The 24968-nt window shown below is 39.3% G+C and overlaps 1 protein-coding gene across 4 annotated transcripts in view; it reads left to right on the top strand.

The window, feature by feature from the left end:
• The window catches only part of PPP1R9A (protein phosphatase 1 regulatory subunit 9A), a 133861-nt gene extending 108916 nt beyond the window's left edge, over positions 1-24945 (top strand). Inside the window, exons 9-19 of one of the 4 annotated variants that reach the window (XM_057432583.1) lie at positions 283-379; positions 512-680; positions 7614-7771; positions 8327-8627; positions 12860-12947; positions 13048-13125; positions 16239-16437; positions 18986-19105; positions 20942-20965; positions 22151-22333; positions 23256-24945. In XM_057432583.1, coding sequence (XP_057288566.1) covers positions 283-379; positions 512-680; positions 7614-7771; positions 8327-8627; positions 12860-12947; positions 13048-13125; positions 16239-16437; positions 18986-19105; positions 20942-20965; positions 22151-22333; positions 23256-23468 — 1630 coding nt within the window. In that variant the 3' untranslated portion in view covers positions 23469-24945. The remainder of the gene's footprint in view (positions 1-282; positions 380-511; positions 681-7613; positions 7772-8326; positions 8628-12859; positions 12948-13047; positions 13126-16238; positions 16438-18985; positions 19106-20941; positions 20966-22150; positions 22334-23255) is intronic. The other 3 variants (XM_057432584.1, XM_057432585.1, XM_057432586.1) reach the window with 3 other exon arrangements.
• The last annotated feature ends 23 nt before the right edge of the window (positions 24946-24968 follow it).

Below are 24968 nucleotides of genomic sequence, written 5' to 3'. Positions count from 1 at the left end.
TTTAACTGTTTTGATTATCAATTAGAACAACTGAGGTTTTTCTCCCCACAGAATTCCTCTTACCATTTTAATATCTTCACCTAGTGTATTCACTTCAACTAAGTAATTGTCCAGTTTTTTCCTAATAGCAGTTTCATACTCATTACTAGGTTAGTAATAAATTATTTGTTAAGGACAGATTTTTCTGATGCATAGCATAAGATACATCAGATCATTTTGTTTTCTGTTTGAATCTGATTGCTTTGATGACAGCAAATGTATCTTTTTTTTTTTTCCCCCAAGAGAACTTGACTTCATCAAACGCCAGGAAGCTGAACGAAAGAAAATAGAAGATTTGGAGAAAGCACATCTTGCAGAGGTTCAAGGCTTACAAGCTCGTGTGAGTAGTATTTACTCTCATGTTTGAACAATGAGACAATTCTGTCTGATATTCCTGGGTCGTGCTGGAACCATCTCTAATGGATATGTGTGTGTGTGTGTTATGGGTAACATTGTGTTGTATTTCTTTCAGATACGAGACTTGGAATCAGAAGTTTTCAGGCTAATGAAGCAAAATGGGAGCCAGGTTAACAATAACAACAACATTTTTGAAAGGCAGACATCTTTTGGAGAAGTTTCTAGAGGAGATCCGGTGGAAAATCTGGATACTAAGCAAGTGTGCCTGGATGGCTTAAGTCAAGGTTTGTTTGAACCAAGCTGTAACTCTTATTAATACATATGTAAATAGCATGGTTACCATTTAGGATTTAGAAGAAACAAAAACGCAGGGATTTTTTCCAAAATTCATTATCTAGTGACATCTATAGCAGGATTATACCAAATCATGCCAATATAGTGTCCCAGAATAGCTGTACATTGCATATTCTTACAGAAATGGAAATGACTAAGTGCTAATAAAGCAAAGAGCATTATTTATTCCTTAAGGCTTCCAGTGGGATGCCATCAACATTTAGGTTTAGTTTGACACTTCCGTTATGTTAATAAAGTAGGAGAAAACTGGTTTTCTCCTGTGTTCCTGAATCTGTCCTTAATTACTTAACCACCAAAGATCTCAAAAGAGCAAAGTTACCAGAATGAGAAAAACAATGTTGAATCCACCATTTTGAGCAGATCTCTGCAGGTTCTGATCTCACCTTGGTACAAACATCAGAAGAAACCATGTGGGTGGCACTCATCATTTCTCAGGATGGAGCCTTCTGTGAATAAAATGAAAATTATTTGGTAGTGCATAAACTATTAAATAATCTGAATAAGATTTAAAAGTCTTATTCAGCTATAGCACAGCCTGATTTACATATTAAGACTTGTAAGACTTCATTCTACATTACCAAAGAGCCAAAGCAGTTTGTTGCAGCAGTGAGATCTGGAGAGATGCTGTCAGTAGAGTGACTGTAATCTTTACTTGTATTGCATAGGAAAGATCGTTCCCGTGTTTCAGGCTGTGCCTGAAAATTGTGAGTAGCTCCTCACTTTGAAAGTATTTGCAGAATTGAAGCCAATTTTAGGTCCACAGCTATGAAATAAAATTGTTTGGAACAAGAGCAGTACTTACTGTCTGTTTAGTATCATCTCTGGAATCAGGTATCGGAGGTGTTGGGATTCTGACAAGGAACCACCAGACTCTATTCCTATACAGGTTTAATTTTAAATAAACAATAATATTACTTATTTCTCTGGTTAAAATAAAAAAGGCATTACATTAACAACAAAATTAATTTCTATCAAGCACAGAGGTGTTTTAATAAAATTGATGTTTTAGCAGTTATTTCATGTGTGGACCCAAACAATATCACTCTGCAAACAAATGGATATGAATTACATTTTCAACAAAATATGTGTAAAAAAAAGAACTAGTCCTGCTGAAACAGTATTTAGGTGATCTGCAGACCTTGAGTTGATTTCCAAGAGCTCTTTCTTTCTAGCGAGTCTTTATTACACTAAAACCTCCTGAATGGTCAGGATGACAAGAAAGTCTTTATTTCTGCCACAGAGAAACTCAGTAATTGTTACAAAATATTTAATATTCGGCAATGCTATTAACAAAAACCCTTTCATTAATTTTCATCAGGAGAGGAAAGTGTGTTTTCTTTACCTGACTCACAAAACCCATGTTTACACTTACCGTTGTAACAATGTCAACACACATCTGTGGCTCAAGAGCTGAAATCCAGGAATTTCTACATGTAAAAAAAATAGAAATAATAATAAATTGTAACATTATTTCTCAAACTTTGGAAATTCTTTGTACAGCATTACATCTCTGCATGCTCCTACTTTCAAATTATATTTTTTCATTAATATATTTGCATGAAAACTCTCATTTTCCAAGAGCTGCCATTTTTCATTGCAAAAATGTTCCCCTGGAGAAATGTTACCGGTGTTCAGTACTTCTGAGAGTTAGAGTAGATGGTCTGTGAATTTAAATGCCCAAGTTTAACCACCTGAATACAAACACAAATCATTTGCTAGGAAAATAAACAATCAGCAGTGATTTTTTGAACGCAGAAAAAGCATAATTAGACCTTAGATTCCAGGCTGGATTTGTATTTTTAACATGAGAAAAAAGTAAGTTTTTAAAACAAAGAGATCCCTAAATATGCTGTAGCAGTATTTGACTTCCATATACCTTTCCCAGTAAATTCTCTGTCAGAGTCTCTGAAGTCTGTATCAGGCTGTAATGCAGTGTTTTGCAGACAAAGAGCCTGTGTCTCCATATCACCTTTGTGTGAGCCTTTTAAGAAGACAACTTACCATTGTCTTATAATACCAATGACTAACAGTTCGTGTGTTTACTGATCAACCCATGGATGTTTGCAGAGGTGCTATAAAGGGCAGGGGAGATGTCCATGATGTCTTTGGAGGGTGAGCAGAGTTCCTCGAGGTGCAATGTGTTGTGCACTCTGTGACATCCGCACAAGTGCTCCAGTCTCTTTACTGGCTTTTGTCTATCGAGTGTAACACACACTGCTTTATCAGGCCTTGGAATTAGGATTGTGGGGAGGGACTGCATGTACACAGCCCCATGCCCTAATTTTTGTTCTGAAGTTTGCATGTCTGTCTTCCCTCAAAAAAATCAGGTTATATAATAAACATGTATTTTAATTAAAATGATACCAGGTATGCTTTTTACTTCGGTGTGATCTGAGGTGTTTATTACATTCTTGCATGGTAATAAATTTTGGGAAGAAATAAAGGATATGGCTTGACAGTTGCTTATGTATGAGCATAGCTGTCCCTGATGCTGCAGGTGCTCCAGCCGTGTTTAGCATCGTGCCAGACTCTATGACTCCTCAGGCTGTAATGTAACCTCATACTGAGTTTGAGGGGTTGCCAGTAACGTCAGTGGAAGTTAGAAAATCAAAACCATTGTGGCACACAGAGTTCTTCCTTTCCTTTTCTAGAGAATGCTAGAAGCTTAAGGATTGTGTTTCTTTTACAAATACATGATTTATTCTGAGATTCAAAAAAAATAAATGAAGTCATTGTAGTTTTCTGGTTTAGTGGTCATGAGCTGTGTCTGCAATAGAGAATCAAGCTATTTACTGGAAGAAGTCAGTGGTCTGAAATCTAAATAGCGCAGTGCTGATGCTGACTTTGACGGTATTTGCTCATCTCTGTGTAAATGCCTGTTCAGGCTGCTCTGATGGCTATACTTTCTGGGTGCCTCAGGAAACCCAGGGATGCATCAGTTCACAGAAGGAGATTTTAAAGTCTATCAGCCTGTGTAATGGAAAAACAGTAGGAGGACAGGTGAGCTGTTTCCTGCTCCACGATGGTACTGAAATAATTCAGATGGAAGCCCATTGGAGTCAAGTGGTTAAATGCCTGCTGAAAGGAAGTGTGATTATCTCATCTCTGAGAGCAAAATAAAACCTGTTAAGACTTTATGTGAGAGATTTGTAAGGCTTCCCAGTGGGTTGCAATATTCCTAGGGAAACATGCAGGGTGCATGTTTGTGCTGGGAAGCAGTGAGGGCCAGCAGCTCTCTGCAAAAGAGGGAGCTGGGACTGAGGGTGACAACACGTGGCTTTTGAGGAGACCACCCAAAAGCAGCCCAGTCCCAGTGCACCCGAGCGCAGCAAGCAGGCCAGGTCCAATGGTGGAAACCAGGGTCAGCTGGGATCCAAGGCAAACTCGTGGTGAGGCAGCTCTGAGGGCAAGCAGGGAAGTCTGTCCATGGGCTGTGGCTCGAGTCCAGATCCACATGACCCAACAATGAGAGCCCAGTTTAAATGCAGCTGTGATGTGTGAAGGCAGGAAACCCCTGCTGATGCTGAGTGAGCTCCATTTTGCAACAGGTCAAACCATGGTCAGGTACTTGTAGCACAACAGAGAGCAACCACGGAGTGCAAGCAGCCCAGCTCAGGGGAGAAGGGAGCCCAGGTGGTATTTTGCTTTGACCACTTTTGTGAATAACCATTTGCAGTGCTGTGTCGGTAGTTTGCATAATTTCAGAAGTGAAAGGAAGGGATGTGTGGAAGTGTGTACATCTGAAAGAGTAAATACAAGCAGTTCAAGTCACAACAGCATGCAGTTATCCTATGGAGTACTTGCAGTAGAAGCATAATTACAAGTCAGATAATGCTAATGATTCTGTAGTGTCATATGAATGTAGAATTTAACTCATACACAAGGAAGAAAAGCAGAACATGGTACTGGAAGTCTTTGCAGTGCTTTAAGACAACAGAAATCTGCAAAAATAAAAATGGGCTTGAAGAAGTCTTACCCCTCAGTTATTTGCAGGCATACTAACTCAACCTGTGGCTGTGATATCGAGACAGTTTGAGCTGAACTGACAGGTCATTGCTGCTGATACAGCAGACCCCACACCATCCATGCCTTTGTCCAGCCATCTGGGTCTGCTTCTTACATTTTCCTGTTTGAGTACTTACACACTTCTGTCTGTGCACACTGACTGACTGGAACAGTAGAAAATGACCAACAGGGGAAGAGGTCAGAGTGTCAGACTAAAACTGGATCGTGTCTGTTGGGTCAGTCATTTGAATCAGCAAACTGCAGTCCAAATCCTGGGGCACTCTGAGCCCGTGGTTTGTGACAGCAAGAGGAAGAGCAAGAGCTCTTCATTTGGGTGTGGAAAGTCACTGAGTTGCTTCCACTCTTGGTGAAATGACATTTTCTGAGCCTGAAGGTCAGGATGGTGTGGGAAGCAGTGAGAAAAATTCCAGGTTTGCTCAAGTGGGTCAGTGTTTTTTCACTGACTTCAGTGAGGCTGAGATTACTCTGGTTGTATTTGTTTAAAGCAAAAATGCCTGTAAGATCGGCTTCTAATTAATTAGTGTGTTGTGAATGCAGTCCTCCAGACAAGTAAGTAAGTTTAATGGATTCTGGTTTGATTTGTACTATGAGGATTAAAAGAAAAAAAGTGAAAACCATAAAGAATCTATTCCTTGTGTGCTGTAAACTGCAAAAACACCTTTTAAAATATGTTTTGTCTTACTCCAGCTTTGTACAATGCTAAACTTGCTGAAATACTCAGATTTCATGTGAGTGGATGATTGATGGCTAAGTAAAGTGAAGTTACATTAGCTCTGTTTGTAGAGACAAGCCATATACGAAGGGTTTGCTCACAAGAATTCGAAAATAGGGTGGCTTTGAATTTAGGCAAGTAAGGTGATTTCATTGTTCTATTTTTTATGTGAAATATTTCTCCAGTTTTCATGAATGGCATAACAGTATTTGGGCAGTAGATGAAAGGGGAAAGATCTGAAACCGCTTTCCCTTGAAAACCAAAGAAATAGGTTTTTGCAATTTTTCTAGCAGAAAGTTATACGTACAAAGGCAGCAGTGAGTAAGCATGAGAGTGACAGTGTCCAGCTCTTTGCTGATGATATATAAAAATACTGGAGCACTGGCATTTTGCTTGTTTTTTCCCCATTTCGTTCTGTTAACTATATATGGTAGAAAACAACATCCGTGCAAACCCCAGATGTTCAGAAAGTACAGAAGTTAAGAAGAGCGCATCTCCTGGCTTTCATCCAAAACTTCTGGTGACATTTTGTTGGATTTTGTTGTGATAATTACTGCTGCCTTACTGCATATCTCTCAGACAGTTTTTAAACGATTAGACCAGGATAATGACAGATCTAACAGTCCATGTCCACAGTACAGTAATTTTTCTAAGCAGGGAGAACCAGAGTCCCTTCGCTCCTGTACAGATGATGGCCTTGAACAGCAGTGATTTGGAATGCCTTTCATAAACCTTCTGGATGGATACTTTCATTTCATTTTCACTGTCATCATAAACTTTATGCAGCATCACTTACAGCTGGTTGCATTGCAAATTTTTTTCAGTACTTGCAGGTTCTTCCTTGCTAATGATTTTACCAAAACATGTTGCTGTTGGAAAGCTGAAACCAGACAACTGTAGTGGATGGTGATAATCACAGTAATGATCGTGTTCTCTAGACTCCTGCTTAAGGAAGGGGGCTTGGCAGAGTGTCTTCTGATGTCATCTGAGTGCAGGGAGGCAACTGAGTGCCCTGAGTGATCTGATTGAGCTCAGTGACCTATTTGTGTTAGGTCACTTAGATCAATCTGTTTGTATGAGGGACCACGATGGTTGGTGCTGACAGAGTTGTTTTACTTAAGTTTACCAGGGTTTACATAAATTTTGAGAGTTTGAAGGAACTGCATGAATGAGAGAAGAATCTACAAGAGAAAATAAGAGGTTCTGAGGACAGTGTGGCAAGGGAGGAAGTAAGAAATGAGTGTCAGGTGCTAATGAAAAGATACTTTTACTTGCAGAAGGATTGGGGTGAACAATTGAGGTCATGTAGACCTTTAAACAGCAGACCTCAGAATCCAGTGGAGGATTGGACTTTCTCCCCTTCCTGAGGGGGACAGATTGATAGGGTAAGCAACCTGTTTCACTGTAGGTCCAAAGGAATGAATTTAACACACATTTTGTAATCCTGTGAAAGGCTGCCTGTAAATCAGTCTGATCACAAATGGTTATCTGATTATTTTGGTACTACCTGTGTCACTCTCTGTGTGCTACTGACTGCAGATACGCTTGTTCATCTTTTGCGTGTATTGGACAATGTTATTTCTGGGGACAGTAAGTACAGGAGAGAACAAGTCATGTTCTTTAAATCTGTAAGCCATTCCGATTGTGTTAAAAAGTAGAGCAGCCTGAGGACTGCTCTAGATATTTATTCTGTGATTTGAGGAATAGCAACAAAACTGGTGAAGTAATAAGGAAAATTCTCTGTAGGGCATCTGTGGGGAAAAATGGCCATCCAGTCCCTCCACCTCACGTGGCTTAAAAGGGCAGGATTGGGGATAAATGAATTAGTCCCCTGAGTTTAAATTGGTATCTTCATCCACATACTGGGAAATGTCCATCAAAGAGCAGTAAGATGAGGCTTCCTTTGCTTTATAGAGGAGAACTGCAGGCCACGCACATGCGAGTTCGTCTGTGGGAATCCAAGTGGACCTGCTTTCTGGGCTAGCACAGCTGGTTTTGTGTGGTCCTTCATATAACAGTGGGAATCATTTCTTGAATTTTTAAATATTTGCTGTTGGTCCTGCATTAGGAAAAAAGTTGTCAAAGACTCTTCTGTTAAATAGCTTCAAATCTTGTTTCCATACAGATTTCAATGAAGCAGTGCCAGAAACTGAGAGACTGGACTCCAAAGCTCTGAAGACTCGAGCTCAGCTTTCAGTGAAGAACAAGCGGCAGAGGCCTTCTAGAACGAGGCTGTATGATAGCATCAGTTCAACTGATGGAGAGGACAGCCTTGAACGAAAGGTGAGAAGGACTCTACCTGCTCTTTCAGGCTTCCTATGGAGTGCTAGATTGCCCCTGTAAGTCATTTCATCCTCTGTCTTTGTCCTTTCATTGTAGCACAGGCAATATTTAATTCCTCTGTGGCCAGTACGGTCTGAATGTCCTTGGGTGATGTGTGAGTCTGGTCTCCTTTGAGTTAGCACACCTGGTTTTTGGGTTTTGTTGTGTTGGTTTCTTCAACAGGAATCCTGGGCTTTCTGATTCATGTGTGCTTTATAATACAGAGTGAGTCTTTTCATGTATGGAGGAGGTGAAAGGAACTTGAATCTTGCATTTCTCTACTTGTTAATTTGTTAACACTTTGCTTGCTGTTTTGTCCTATTCTGACTTCTGTCTGAAAGCAAATACCAATAAACAACAGTGTGTGGTATCGAAAGGTAACGACATGAATTGCTAAAGCGTTTCGTACAAATAGAAGGCTAAATAATGAATAAAATAATTGCATGTTCAAAGTAAACCTTGCTCTGATTGGTTGCTAAATGGTATAACCTGCTTTATAATCTCTTATACCAACAGCCATCAAACAGTTACAGTAGTCCCATGCACATTTCAAAATCACCACTGCCCTTATGTATGAGAGCATCCTCACCAGCATCAGATTCTGGTGCTTCCTCCCTCTCCCCCGTGGCTAGCAGTGCAACAATCTCACTTGACAACCTAACTGAAAACCAAGAAGAAGGACAGCACCACAAAGGAGGTGCTCTTTCCCCACATGCTCGGGGGGACACTCCACTTTCCTCTCCTTCAATATCTGGGCACAGCTCTGAAGCATCTCCTTTGCATCACCCACCTGGCAGGAATATTATGCAGGAAAAAGGTATTACTGTTTTTTACAATAAATTGATGCATCATTTTGCTCCAATCTACTTTATGAACTTTTGTTGTGTGGTAGGACCTTAGCAAATAGAGGGCCATCATCTTGTAACTTCTGTTGCCTATCTGGAGGTCAGAAAATTACAAATGACCTTGTATGATGGTAAAAGAAGAGAACAAAGTTTAAAATGGGATCGGGAACTGCTTCCTTCCTCTTTTGTTTTGTTTTGTTTTGTCTTTGTTAGAAATTGCTGAAAAAGCTAGGGGGAAGTTGCCTTTAAGAAAATCTCATATTTCATTTAAAAAATAACCCAAACCAACACAATTATTGGACCTTGGAACCTTTCTGTATTATAAACATGCTTAACACAGTGTATTTAGCTCGAATTACGTGATTTTGGCACTACTAGGTGATTTTTTTGAAGGGTGGGGAAAGGAGTGTAAAGCAAGAATAACAGATTGTGGCTCTTAATTGCTGAGAGGCAGCGTAGTCTGAGATCAAACAAGAGGTTAATGTCTGGAGACTTTTTGTTCACAGAAAAAAATACGAAGTAATTTGTTGGGGGAGCTTGGCCGCATTGTTATTTATTTAATTCAGCTTAAGATGCATAAAACATCATGCAATCGTAGCCAGCTCAGGTGCACGTCTCAGACACTGTTTATTAGAGGCATTAACAATAAGATACAGCACAGAATACTGAGCCCTCCTTTTCAGATGCCTTCTGAAGTGAAAAATAGCGTTTTACACAGCTTCAGCATTCTTAGCTATGCACCTTGTATTCTCAAACTGTCACATACGTTAAAATATGTGATAAAAATTGTTTATGAGTGAGGACTGTGGGAATACCTCTGGATAGGTTCATAACAGACTTTGCCTTACTTAAATTAACTGAAAAGAACAATTTATTGAGGATTTTTGTTTGTCTGTGTGTCTGAAAAGACTTGCCATTGATTTACAACTTTTTTTTCTTCACCTTCATACATGGCTTTCACACAGATTCTTAAAGTACAGATTAATCAAGTTTTTTGAATTTGGGGTAGGTTAATACAGGCTAGTCCATGGTTTCTGAAATTGCTACTCTAACTGTACTCAACTGTATAATTCTTAATGAATCAAAGTTAAAGTCAGTATTTGAGTTTTGCAAGTAAAAATAAGGGTGTGAACATAAGAATGTGACTTTCCAAACGTCAACTTGAGTGTATGATTGGTTTATCAGTGGAGTTGTAAATCCTCCATTTCCAACTGGTGTATGAAAAATATCTTGATAACAATTTAGTGGAGCCCAGCCTTGTAGTGTAAGGAATAGCGTATTATAGTCCACCCACTGTATAACTCTTTCCATTTTAGGTTTGAAAAATAATCTCTGTCTAAATATCACTTCATGCTTTCCCCACTGTGACTGTTAAGTAAACAGCCAGTGCTTTTGGGTGTATCAGATTCTGATGAGTACATGAAAATTAACCAGACCAATTTAGTTTCTAAAGGAAAATTTGCATTCAGTATGCCCTACAAAAAGAAATATCCTACAAGCAGTTGTGTGGCAACAAGTGTTGTAGCGATGCGGTTTTAATTGATTATTAATTTGGCTGTCAATCTCATAACAGGTCAGAAAATAAAAAGGGCTATTGTGTTTGTTCTGCGTGTTCAGGAAGGGATTTTTTTGACATGGAAAGAGAGAATATCTGTGGACATGTGTGTGTCCACTGATTAATCTCTCATTAGCAAAAGTGAGTGTTAGCGAGCTCACACTTCTCTGTTGTATTTTTCTTATGAAATCCTGCAGTGTTGTAGGAAGAGCTGAAGTGGCATGTGATAAGTTTCATTCCAAAATGATGAGGAATTTTGCTTATTTGTCTTTTAAGCACAACTTTTTCATGTATGTGTGTAATTATTTTCTTCAGTTCTGCCTCTTTGGTGCAGCAGCACCTTTGTCAAGGCAGCTGAGGTGACCCCTATGGGCAATGCTGTGCTGATCTGAGGCTGACTGCAACTCTTGTGACACTGGGGTAGAAAGTTATGTCTAGTCTCCTTTCGCATCCATGAGCCACAGATTGCTTACAGCAGCTCTGTGAGCCTGAAAGCGATGTATTAAACAGCTTCTTCATCATTTGTTGTGAGGAATTGACTCTCCCTCACCTTCTTGGAAGAACTAGAAGGAATCAGGGAAGATGTGCCCATCCAGGGTGGGCACAGAAATCTGGAGAGGGACTTTTTACAAGGGCATGTAGAAATAGAACTAGGGGGAATGGCTTTAAACAGAAGGAGGGTAGATTTAGGTTAAACATTAGGAAGAAATTCTTTACTGTAAAGGTGGTGAGATGCTGACACAGGTTGCCCAGAGAAGCTGTGGCTGTCCCATCCCTGGCAGTGTTCAAGACCAAGTTGGATGTGGCTTTGAACAACCTGGTCTAGTGGAATGTGTGCCCATGTCTGGGAGGTTGGGACTAGATGATTTTTAAGGTCCCTTCCAACGCAAACCATTCTATGATTCTGTGTGCAAGACCCTGTAGATTCAAATCTATTCTGCCACTGAAGCTGATTTTGGGACCCAGCCTATCCATCTTCCACTATATCCCATAGCCAGCATGAATGTTTTCCCTAGCAAATTGTCATTATTCAAAGGACCCAGCTGGGCCAAGCTGTGTATGACTGGGAGCAGAGTGATACAAGAGCCCAAATAGAAATTTGCCATACCAGGTAGCAGTACGTGTCCCTTCTGAGCTTTCCAGACTGTTTCTTCTACTACAGCAGCAAAACCTCCAGCTACTAAATGCTTTCATTATTTGCCCACCACAAAAGCAGCAGACCTTGGAGTTTCATTTACTGTCCTTAAGAAGTTTCTCAAAAAAGCCCACTGCCTCCTGACCCCCAAGCCCCACTTCCCTGTGAATAGTTAGTGTGAAAATAAACATTAAGCAAAGTGCAGGGCTGATGCAAAGTGAGTTCCTCAGCCTTCCTGGGGAATGGGTTTCTTCTCTGGAGACTTTGCCTTGCTTTTGTCACTCTTCATATTACCCTTTTTTTTGTTCTCTCTTTTGGCATGAGGTTACTTGTCAGTTGTTCTTAAATGTTTTTTTTTTTAATATAAGGAGTTGGTAGAAACAGTGTGGCTTTTAGAGTGTGGGTATAGCCTTATTTTCCTGCTTGTCCTGGGATGTATGAAGCAGTTGCACATCGAATTTTTTACTTGAATGAAAACTTGGCCAAATATTATTCACAAAGCAACATACGAAGTTCTGTACACATAGTTGACTATGCGATAGTGCTCCAGGATTTTGGGTTAATTCTGAAGGCTCAATTTACGTCAGCTACAGTAGGATAAATCCACAAACCCAGCAGTGCTTTCAGTTCAAAGTCACTGTACATCTGAGGTCACATTGTAAAAGTCACCAAACTGCAAGTGACATGAGTGACTGACCTTCATTTGCTTCCTCTAGAGTATCTGGGGACACTCAGTGTTTAAGAATCACAGAAACTGTGTCTGAATTTTTCAGCTGCTGTGTTTTCTTTTTGCTGCCATATAGATTTCACAGGATGTTTTGCAGACTCAGATTCATTGTTTTGACTTTATAGGTACTGCAGGCTGTTTCCTCTTTAGGCTGTTAAGTGTTTGCAAAAGAGATCAAAAATTGCTAGATATCTCAGGGCAAATTTATTAACTAATCTACTTTTAATGCTTTTGTAATTCAGAATGGTTGAATTTCAAGTTAGATGTTTATTTTAACAAAGATGTTCAAGCTAAACAGATAACTGTTACCTAACGTGTCCATCCTAAAAGGTACTCTTGGCTCCAAAGTTCAAGAAAGGGTTTCAGGAGTCATTTTGGAAGTAAATCATACATACCAAATGAATTCTATAAAAGGAAACTTAAGTGGCTACAGCTGAGTTTCAGAATGGATTCACTGTAATATTTGCCTGTACATCTTTTATATTGTTTGACTTCCTACATATTCATTCAAACTCAACCAAAATTAACTTTTCATTTTCTTCAATGAAAATAAGATTTCTTTGTGTGCATTTTCAAATTCTGAAAATATTTATTTTTATTCCACTTCACACTATCTTCTTAAACATGAGAATAATTCACCTAATTAAATCGTACCCACACATCTGTGTACATGTATGCATATCTAATTATGAAAAAATACACAACTGTTCTGGATGAAAAATGGAATTGCTATCAGTAGCAATTAAAAATAATAATGTACATTCTTCCGTGTACAAATGTATCCTAGATGGTGCCACATGTGCTCAGGCAGCAAGAACAACTAGCCCTATTCTAGGGCATACAGAGAAACTAAAGCGAAAACTTGCAGATCTTGGGTAAGCATCTTTTTATTTCAAATGTTTCTTTTTTTTTCATTAAAAGGGTTGAAAGTAAAATTTCAAAGAAGTTTCCTGATGTCTTCTAATATTGTTGTAGGGCTCCCTTGAGAAGGAGTTCAAACAAGGGCAAGAAGCGGAAAGAGAAAGAAGCTATTAGGGTGACCTACTGCAGTAGGTATGGGTAAAACACTGAGGATGCATGAAATGATATGCCAGTAACACTGAAAAAACCTAATCATCCTAGCAGATGGGAACACTAACAGTCCCACTGACTTCATATAAATAAGTGTTAAGCTTCGTGATGACCTTCTGAGCTTACAAACCCATATTTCTTAACTAACAAAAGGCTAACATTTAATCTAAAAATACTTGGAGGATTATAATATCGTGGCGTCGCTACTGCTGTTGCATTCGCTAATGGGATTTGCAGAAATAGGTTATCGGAGCTGACCCACAAGATGCACAAACATTCAGTTAATAATACCCATGAACCAGAAATGTTGACACAAATCCACATATTTTTTCTAAAAGCCCCCAGAGCAAGGTTGGGCAGCAGCTGTTCACCGCAGCTTCACAGCACCCACATCAGGCATGCTTTCAGGAGGGCTTGGTTCTGGAAGTGAACATCATGAAGTGAAAATAGATAGGAAAAAATGCTGAATGCATTTGTCACATCACCAGCTCTCAGGAAAGGAATTTTTAATACCTTGTGAAATCTGATGAGACCACATCACCAGCAACTGGACTCTGAATAAATGAATGTTCATACTGGCAGGAAGCACTCTTCTCTGCAAAAGCTAATGTAAATTTTTACTCTCCTCACATACTGGTGAATTTAACAAGATCATAGCTACAGGGTTGATAGCTGGTTCCAGGTATGAAATACAAGTTAGTGTCAGGAGCACTAACTTAATACATTCTGAAAGTCTAGAAAGAACAGAGCAACTCAGAAACAGTTTGCACATAAAACAATCAAAATAACACCTAGTGATAAAAGAGCTATCAGAAGAAAGCAAACTCTGAATGCTACTCAGGAAATCATTGTGCTAGAAAGCCAGTATGTAGCAATTTGTAGAGTTTTGCTGACAGTCTCATATATGGAGACACAGTGACAAGTACATTGCATAGCTCCGGAAAATCAGAAAAGCAAAGAAGCCTTAAACTTCCAATTTAGTCCCTCAGGCACACTACTGAAGTGCCATGTTCTGCCTCAGCATACATCTGTACATTTGTATCCTGCAAATATCTGGCAGGACCTTCAGTGATCTTAGTCAGCAGTCATTGCCTCTGTGCTCGTGTCAGAAAACCTGTTCCATTTGGTTCCACTGGTGTGTCTGCTTGCAGCGTGACCTGGAGTTACTAATGTTTGCTGCTGGATGTCCCTAGTGATAGGGAGAGATTTGTTAAAGCAAATTCTCTCCCCTGCTGTGTAGCTGTAAGGCAGCTAGTGCCCTTAGCAGGGTATTACATATCATGCAGCATTTAAATACTAAGCTACAGGGTGGGGAAAAGGAATGTATACGTGTTTGTATACTTGAACTTGATTATATTCCTTGTAGCAATATAGCGTGTAATAGACGTTTGTGAGACTGCATAGGTATATTACTTAGAGAAAGCAGATCTCAGTGTAGAGGTCAGTTGCTTAGTAGACCATTTAATAAACCAGTAATTTATATTGTTTGTTAATATTTCTGTATTTGGATACAGTCACTAAAAGCAAACTTTAATACTGTTTTCAAAGTCAAAATTCATAAGCATTTGTAATTCTCACTGTGCCTCTGTAAACTGGAATGTTATTATTTCAGTACAGCTTTTTAAACACCCGTTGTCACTTCCTTTGTTAGTAACTCCACAGAATTTGCCTCAGAAGAAATGTGAGGATGTTTTCTTTACAGTCCAGTGCTGTACGAGCTCTTTGAAAGAAGGATAGTGATGATCAAAAGACAGCATCCTGTTATAATTATGTCCATTACAGTGACTGATTGAGGTAGAATTAATCACACTGTCAGATGGATGTTGCATGTGTTATTTTGCCATTGCCAAAAAGTAGCACTCACGATCTGTGAATAAAATCCTCAGTTACTTCCTAAGACTAACACTGATGTTGCATATATAGAAAATTCCCCATTCAAGTAAGAAACATATATTCCCCTGTCTGAAGCTAGGTGATTTGGGCAACATCATTTGTTTTTTCTTTCTACTTTTAAGCAAGATTAGCGGATGAGGAAGGAGTACGGGACTGGGTCAGATGCATCTACCTTTCCTTATGTAGCTGAAAGGGAGGAAGAATCCTTATGCTTCCATGGGTGAGGGCCCTTTGACAGCCTCAGTTTCATCCATTCAAAAAAGAGGCATCACAATATAAAGAGGTCTAGTGATTGTGATAATAATGATTTAGAAGCTTCCAGAAGGTAGAAGTTGAGGGGAGATTTACATACTTGCAGTTTACTGGTGGCTGATAAGAGCAGTAGAAGTACAATGCTGTGAAACAGTAATAGATATGTTAATATAAATAAAAGAAGGAGAATATGACATATGCAGAAGTTCTTTGAGGCAGATATTTTGCATAGTTATTTTTAATTTACATACTGTACTGTTGACATATATGTAGTGAATAATTTTGGCATTTATTTTATTTTATAACTGTTACCTTTGCCTTGATCACATTATCCACTGCAATCCTTGTTACTGCAGAGGAACTGATAATATCACAAAGGTGTTTCTTTAATTTTTTCTGTATTAATATTTTTAATATTTAATAACTATAAATTCAAGATAATAGTATTTTTATCAGTATTTAGCTATTGTAACAAAGGCACATCCCCATAGATGGATAGAGAAGCACCTGATTCATTCTGCCTGTGCTCAAAATCCAAGCCAGACATTCTCTGGGAGCCAGAGCCCACTTGGGTCAGTGCTGAGTCTCATCTAATCATGCTGATTTACCGCTGGGGCTCAGAAAAGTACCAACATAACATGTGGCTTTTTGAGTGGAGCCGGTTCACATCTGAGCAGTGGGAGTACAGGCATTTTCAGCTGGTGTTGGTCTCCATTTGCTGTGTGCATGCTGTCTAAGAGAGCTTAAGTTAAAAAACGGAATCAAAAGAACCCACATTTTTCTTCTGCTAAAAGAGGGATTTCAGGCATCCCTCTACCAGCCGTGTGCCACTCAGTTCTTTAGTCACAGTTACTAGGAATGTCACCCTTTTCACAATTAACTGCTTCTAGCATTTTGTTTTATTTTATTTTATAATCTAACACATATTCCTGCTCCTTTCTCTTAAACAGGACCATCAGAGAGATGCTGCAGAAATCAGCAAACACTAGATCTGTAGCAGATCGATCCTCCTCTCTCCCACACTGTGTACCATTCACATGGTATGGAGAGAGTGGCAAGGGATCCCATTCTTCTAGCAACCTGCCATCATCCGCCAGCTCAACTGAGCCTTCTTCTGAAAATATAAGTCCAGCTAAAAAAGGGTCAAAGGTAGAAAATAAAAACTACCTTATTCCCACTGTGTTGAGTGGCATAATTGGCTTCATGTTCCTGGAAAAAGAACAAGCCAATATGTGACTACTACAATAAACAGAGCATGATGTTCATTGTACGGTAAAAGCGCATCCAAACAGAACATCTCTGTCATTGTACCATTCCCCATTCTACCTTTTTACTCTGTCTTAATGTACATTAATTCAGTAAACTAACTGTGGTGTGCTGTACCGTAACGAAAGCAAGTGGTGCCAGTGGAAATTAGCATTTGGATCCACTGAACAAATGCTAGATTTGTGTATTCAGTTACGGGTATTTTCTGCATTCTTCAGGACTGATTGTGGGAGTACCTACCCATGTTCAAATGAGATGTTTGCAAGTGAAGAAATGCTCTATGCCGTCAGTCATCTGCCTTTTTTCCCCCAGTAATGTAATCTGTTTGTCATGCATGCTGGATGTTGGGTTTAATTCTCTATATGAAGATGCTTGAACTGTAAACATGAACTATCGCAATTTAATACATCTGTGTGATTCCTTTCTATGTGCATGAATGTTTCAGCATGATAACTCAAATAACCCTTAGTTCTAGTAATATCCTTAGCTTTTTCATGTTTATTTTCACTTCTGGAAAATACTTCCCTGCCTTTATCTTCTTATAACTTGCAGGAGTTGACTTTTTATATTGGTCTGGTAAAAAGAAACAGATGTGGTTCTCAACTTTATGTAGAGGAATATGAATCAGAAAACTAATTTCTCTGTCTTCTGCCAATACATGCATGTACATAATAGTAATTTGCACAGGCATTTCTTACTCTTATGATACTAGAAGCTGTTGATACCTTAACTTCTGCTGTCCACCAAGGTGCGCAAGGTCATAGTTGTGCTTACGTTATCTGGTGGGGAGAGCAACACAGGGCTGACCAGTCCAAGTCAGACTGATACAGAAGGCCACAGGTGAAATCTCTGAAGTTTAAGGAGAAACTAATCAGTTACCCAGTTTCTTTTGAAAAAGAAAGATGAGGATTAGACATGTAAATCCTATTTGTGCCTTTAAACAAGTATTGCATAAAAGTAACTTTCAAATTTCACCAATTTTCAAATGGGGAAAAACACCTCCTTTTACTGTTACTATTAGGTTGGGTGGTTTTGTGGGGATTGTCCTGCTATCATATAGAAAATTAAATTTTAAAGACTTAAATTCATCATAAAGCTGAAGCTTGCACAAAATAGAGGTGAAAGAAAAATCGAAGTACTTAGAAAAAGATGTTCTTCACACAACAGGAGGTAGAGCTGGTGAACTCCTGGCCTAAGAACACTGTGGGGGCTAAAAGTTTGCATATTAAGGAAGCCGCTCTGATTTTCTTCTCCTCTATAAAGAGTTCAGAAAAACAGAACAGGAATTCTCAATGTAGGTGTGAGAAAACTGATTACAAAAATATTTTGATGTTCTCTGTAAAGTTTGCAGGCTCTTAAATTAACAGTTCCTCTACTGCCATTCAGATTTTTAAAGCACAGCATGGTACCAGTATTTGGTTGGATTTCCATCAACATTATAAGGACCAGCACTTGATATTTTTAAAAGACTTCTGGTTTTCAGGAAGTATCTTGGGGGGGATAGAAAGATAATATTTTTAGTGTTGTTTTTGGTTTTGATGTTTGGATCCTTTTTTTGTTGAAATTGAATATCAAAGGTGAATTGAATTTTTTATTCATTTAGCTGTTAGACTAGAGTGGACATTAGAGGTCTCTCTGTCATAAAGTGTGTGTTCAAGTTAAAAAGAATGGTGTCATTATTTTTTTAGATACAGAGATTTGGGTTTCTTTATGGTTCTCACTCTAATATGAAATACTTGTTAATTTTTGTCTTCTTCTGATGGTAATTTTGCTGCATTGCTGGAAAATACATACATTATTTTGCTGTTCTTTGCTGTAAGGTGTGATGTTTGTTTTATGGCTGTTAGTTCAGTAAATAACACTCAATGTCCAAAGATCTCTTATACTTTCAATTTCAGTTTTTCTAAAGGAATAGGCAAAGAGGGAGGTTCCTTTCACTTTTCTAGGTGGTTATTTGGACTCAGAAATGGATTCACAGGATATTCTCTTTGTTCTCTCAGTAGCAGTTTTCACTTCTCTCAGCTAATTAATCCTCTGTCCTATTCTTTGTGCTACTGCCTGTGCTACACTTGTCCTAAATATTTGGAGGACAGTAAAATGTTAGTGATTAACCTGCGGAAGCAGTAATTCAGTTCCAGGATGAGAGCCAGCATCTTAAAGAGGGAGTCTGGAAATTGCTTTCAGACTCCTTTGCTATTCATTGACTCATTAAACTGGCAATGTCTTGAAGTATACAGTGGTAAAAGTACAGTGTATTCTATAAATATTAACAATACTAAAGATTAGGCTTCCTCATGTGTATTATAACTGGTCTGGTAAATGAAATCCCTCCTGAGCTATGCCAACCTGGAAGGCAGAAAGCAAATTTCCCTTTTAGATATGCATATGAGACTGTTCATTCATTCAAACTCATTTATGTTTTTCTCCACAGAATTTCACATTCAACGATGACTTCAGTCCCAGCAGCACAAGTTCAGCTGATTTGAGTGGTTTAGGAGCAGAACCTAAACCCCCAGGTTTCTCACACTCCTTAGCACTGTCATCAGATGAGGTATGCTAATGAAATTAAGGTGTGAAATAGTTGTTTCCTTTCCACTAGCATTTTGCTTCCTAATTACTCAAATAATAAAGGAATATTTTCTAGGCAATAGAAGGGAGAAGAAAATTAATGTTGGTTTCTAGATTATTATTTTTCTTGTTCGTATAATTATGATTTGAAATAAAGGTCCTATGATATTACTGTAGGAAAGTAGAATGTGTTTGTTTCCTAAGAGATGCTATATCCTCACACATTTCAGTATGTTTTCCCTACATTCAAAGTATGTACATGTGGACCCACAGATAGATATAAACGTACACTAGATATAGTTGAGACAGTTTTGAGATAATAAACATACAGTATAGTTTGGTAAATATAGTTGAGATGTCAGGCACTTTCACCTAGGCTAATTTTTACCCTGATACATTAAAATAACATGTGTGTTACTGTACCTGAATGTATGTACATTGGTTAGAATGTATATGTGTTAATCCACTTTGCATTCTTCGTGCTTGCTTTGCACAGTGGATTTGACTTCAGTTACTTCAAACCAGAGTTTTTTCAAAGAATGCTAATGTGAAAAAGCATTCCAAACCCTGGAAATTGGTGACATAATTGAGCTGAATATAATATACTGAAAATATTTTTCTTAAGATACTAGTTTTGTAGCTTGGTTGTTGGTGAAGTTGCACAATTTGACAGTAGTTGACATGTCCTTTGGACTCAGGAAACCTGTGTCTTTCTCCTTGTACTCCTTAAGAGCTTTACATTTTCATGTGAGGTTGCAGTCAGGGTTTTTTACTAGAGAGGAGGAACTTGAAGTGCATATGTTTTTTTTTTGTATGATAGATAGGTTTGTTCTATTAGTGCCTACATGTTTTGCATGGGTTTAAAGAATGAGAGCTGCTCCATGCAACACCGTTTGACAACATGCAAGTCTATAAACCCAACCATTCTTCAGAGGTTACTTCCTGCAGGTAGTAAAGGGGCAAAATTTATAACAATCATAGGAGAATGTAGACACTCCTATATAGAGTGAATTCTATGAATTCTGTATTCTATGAATAGCTGAAAACTACGAAGTTGTCTTTTAGACTTTATTTAGTGTTAATACTATCTCAGTAGTACATTTCATTCTCTTACCATGTTTCATTCTCCTTAAGTATTTTAATGTGACAGTGCTCTGCTCCCAGTGGTATTGAACTAAAAGCTTGAAAATGCTTTCATTTTGCTTGTTCAGCTCTCTACTTTATCACTTCTAAAATACTGAGCCGGAACAGGTCTATAAAAATGAATGTGTTTTCCCCATCCTATGCTGTGCCAAATTGCAGCCTCTGAATCAGGCAGTGTGTTCAGCAAGAGCTGCAGTGGGAGCTTCCACAACCACTCTGGCAGGGGATTAGGCCAGCATTGCCCCTCAGCCTTTCCTAGCCTATTGCTGCAAGCACTCCTTTGCTCAGGCTTCTCTGGCAGATCATAATTATTTGAAGGAGATGAAAAAAAAATGAAAGGGTTTTTCTCCTCTAATTAAGGAGCTTTTGCTCCTTGGAAATGGAGCTATCAGGAAGATTCCCACTGCTTCTAGGGTGTCAAGCGTAGAAACTCTAAAGGGGTTTCACTGACACAGTCTCAGGTTTGGCTGCCAAATCATTTGTGCTGAGCTTTCAACATAACCTCTCTGCTTCTGGAAGTATTTTTTTTTAAAGAAATCTCTTTGGTTTTGAGTAGCCATATCTGTTTGCAAATCTTGGTGCTGCCCTTGCCTGAACTTTTACATGCTGTTACATGTTCTGTATTTTGTTTCTATAATGCTTTTCTTTCCCATTTCTTTGTTGCTCCCTCACTCAGAGCCTGGATATGATTGATGATGAGGTGAGATACTAGTGTGCTGTTGTGGTGAATCGTGTGACCATCGCGTGCCAATATACCACATCATTTGCAGATTCACTTTCCTTGTTTTACGGTGTTGTGTGGCAAACCCCCTTGTTCGAGCAGAACATGCAGATGTCACTGGCTCCTCTCTGCTTGTCTTGAGTTCCCCTCTCCTTCCTGCTAGGAGGTTTCAAGGCCATAGCAAATTGCAGATTTTGCAGTTATGTTGGAAGGGGGAGGAGGGTTTGTGTCAAAGCAAATCCACCAGGCCAAGCATCAGCTGCACCGAGTTCCTGCTGGCAATAAGAGAAGGAAAAGATAGTGCTTGAACCATCTTTTCCCCAGCCCTGAGAACTGGTCAGCCAGAAACTGATAGAACTCCCAGATCATCTAACCCAGTGTAAAAGCTGCTCTAACAGCAGGCAGCTGCTGCAGCCCATAACAGCTGCTTTCTGACCATGGCTGGGACACAGTAGCTTTTGTTTCAGACCTCACTGACATACCTCTGGGTGAAATAAAGTGGCAGATCAGGAACGTGGGGCTGCCCCAGCAGCTGATGCCCCACCTGCCCCTCTTGGTGCTGTGTTCATGCTCTCCTCTGCAGCAGCAGTGGCACAACATGATGAGAGCAGGGCCAGGGCTGTGGAATTGCTTTGTGTTCCTTACCACTCCTCTGTGTCATCTCATAGTCTTCCATAGATAGTATCAGTCTCACTGGCTGTTTGATGTCATCACTTTGAACTGTAGAGTGGGTTTCTGAGGTTCCCCATCCCTGAATTTCTTGCTTTATAGCTTAAAAACATCATAAAGGTCTGTGAATGAGCCCAGGCAGTGGAATGCAGAAATCAATGCATCCTTTAGAAATGTTCTAATTTGAAGGATAAAAATCTTGTGAGGAAGCATACCTGTTTTGAATTGTGCCACCTGGCCATTTCAGTTCCTGTTGGTTAAAAGGAATGCCAGTTCCTTTATCTTCTTCTATTTATAGATGGAAGACTTTTGGGGTACATTGTACCAATTCTTAGATGGCTGGTTAGATACAGATGTGATAAAGCAGTGTGAGATAGTTATTGTGGCATAAAGATAGCGCAGATACCTCTGCTGTGATGCTGGCGGTTTGTACACAGAAAAGTTGATACTCATTGTGTTGCCTTTCAGTAATAATGCAGCATGTTTTTGTCACAGATCCTTGACGATGGCCAGTCTCCTAAGCACAGTCAGTATCAGAGTCGTGCTGTTCAGGAGTGGAGCGTGCAGCAGGTGTCCCACTGGTTAATGAGCCTGAACCTTGAGCAGTATGTTTCAGAATTCAGCGCCCAAAACATTAACGGGGAGCATCTTCTTCAGCTGGATGGGAGTAAGCTCAAGGTAATTGACTGGCTGGACTGCAAGGCTAACTGTAGTGTTTGTTGTCTCTTCAGTTTATCTTACAGGGAGTAACTATTCAGCCAGAAAGCAGTGAATCCCTTTGTGTGGAGTGCTGATAGACTAGAATAATAAACACAGCATAAAGCCACAGCAACACTTTAAGAAATTCCCATACGGATTCAGAAGCTTCAGGAGTAGAGGACGTTTTGTCAAAACCCTGGGTGTATATAAAGTACCCATTATCTGCATGTGTAGAAGTGGTATTTGCATGCATGTATTTTTCTTCCAGCTGTTTTGTAAATGGGTGATTCAGAGAAGATAGTAAATGGGCATACATCAGAAGTAGCAACTGCAGAGTGGATTAGTGGGAGACTGGGGGCATAAGGGGACACCTATTGTACTATGTTAGAATTAAAACCAGTTTTGTTTCATGTAGTGAAAATATGACCCTACTTTTGTCAAAAATAAATACAGGAAGGAGTTGTGGGAAGCACATCAGCTCTGAAGGTCCAGGTTCAGTGTTTCCTTTCAGAATTGTTTTGCTGGCATTTCACTAACTAGGGGGTTTTAGAAGACAGCAAGTGAAATTTTGACTAAGGCAGAGCAGTGAGAATCAGGAAGTCTTGTTCTGTGTAGGCTTAGATGACCTCAGGCAGATAGTTTAACCCTTATTTGTCTCATTTGATCAATAAAATTTGTGGTGGCAATGAGATAGGATTCTTCGATATTCTAGAAGTGAAAGACATGGGTAAAAAGCAGTATGGAAGTGTCTTACACATCAGTAATGTATCTGAGTCTGTCTCAAATTCGCTTAGTTGTTACAGTCTTCTACCTAAGAAAGGTTATTCTTAGAATATGGGAAAAAATGTGATAGATTAATCCATATTAAATTATTTGTCTTTGTTGATTTTCCCGACCTCAGGCTCTTGGTATGACATCTTCCCAGGATAGAGCAATCATTAAGAAAAAGCTGAAGGAAATTAAAACATCCTTGGAAAAAGCTCGCAAAGCTCAAGAGAAAATGGAAAAGCAAAGGGAGAAGCTTCGAAAGAAGGAACAAGAGCAACTGCAGAGGAAATCGAAGAAAACAGACAAGGCTTCATCAGATGCAACAGAGGGCACTAATGAGCAGTGATAAGCAGAAGTGCTGCTGTGTTAGGAAAGTGGAGGCGCTTCAAGGGAAGAGAAACTCACATCCACGCTGGTGCCCCTTCAGCATTCTTGTATTCATTACCCAACAGTGTGTACAGAGAAATGGGGCTATACATAGAATGACTTGGGAAATTTATATTGTGTAGTTTTATTTTCCTGCATATCCAGTTCACGCTCGTTGCTGTTGCCATGTGAAACGACCCCAGCCCCTCAGTTTGTTTTGTTGTTGTTCACAGCTAACAGATTTCATATTTGTGTGGCGGTGTTCCCTTCCAAACTACTCTATTGAGCTCTATGTGTTTGGTCACTTCAGTAACCAGCATGATGCCGAGGAGCATGGTCCACTGCTTCACCTCTTCTGAATAGGATGGCCAGTCAAAACGATTGGTGACCGTTGCTTCAGCTGGGTAAAAGGAGTTGTGCTCTGTCTGATAAGAGTTGATTTAACTTTCTAACTGGAAGTTCAGCTTCTTTACAGCGGTTGGATACTCAGTTCCGTCTACTGGAGTAAGTTCCGTCTTGTGTCAGTACCTTGAAGTGACACTGCTCTGGAAACGCAACTGTTCAGTAACTTCTTATACACTGGAGATAAAGACAGGAGAGTCAATATTCCCCCTGGGTAAAAGACAGGAGGTGAAACTCTTTCTGTTAACTGTACTATAGTTAATCCAGGAAGGAGGCAAAGCCTTAAATGATTATGTGGGTTTACACAGAAATCTGAGGATAACATTTATCCTTTAGATATCTGAGCAAGGATGAATTTCTAACTAGAGCACAGCTCATATATCTGTATAAATTTCATTGTGCTCCCAGTGTGTAGGCAACTTTCTTATAGCACACTCTGCTTTCTTTTTCATGTGTTTTGAATGGGAAACTGGGCTTATTTTGTTTCAGGTTTGTCTTTTTCCAGAAAAAACACCACATGTTCAGATTCATTCTCCAACAAGCATTGGGAGAATAAGCTTTGTGCTGTGCTGTTATGAAGCTGTTGTTGGAAATTATTATCAAACAAGTCTGCTGAAGATACTCAGTTTTTACAGAAGTGCACTTTAAGAAGAGGAAGACGAGGGATTCAGGTTAAAATTAAATGTAGTACATTGCTGTTAAGATCAACGCTGCCATGGAGGTGATGGTTACTAAATCCAAAGCCTGCCATATATTACTGTTTTGATTGATGTGTTTAAAGAATTTTCCCACCAAAACCTGAATTTATGGGCATAGGCTGTAGAATGTTTTGATGGCTTAGCAGTGGTCATATTACATCTTTCAGCGTTTCCTGTTTTCCTGGTATATGAGGACAGCGGCAAAGCCTGCTGTAGTTTTGGCTATGACAGAAGCAGTGTATAACTCACACTGCATGGAGTTACTGCCTCTTAAGAACAGTATTAAAATACGCAATATTTCTTCAGAAGAATAGACAGACAACAGGCAAATATCCACAATGAAAAGCTAGAGGTATTATGTTATAGTGGAAGCTGACTAT

The sequence above is a fragment of the Pezoporus wallicus genome, unplaced genomic scaffold (genome assembly GCF_028554395.1).
Source record: "Pezoporus wallicus isolate ANWC-B61680 ecotype Strahan unplaced genomic scaffold, APGP_CSIRO_Pwel_v1 scaffold_2584, whole genome shotgun sequence".
NCBI classification, from domain to species: Eukaryota; Metazoa; Chordata; class Aves; order Psittaciformes; family Psittacidae; genus Pezoporus; species Pezoporus wallicus.
This window is presented reverse-complemented; position numbering and strand designations above follow the sequence as displayed.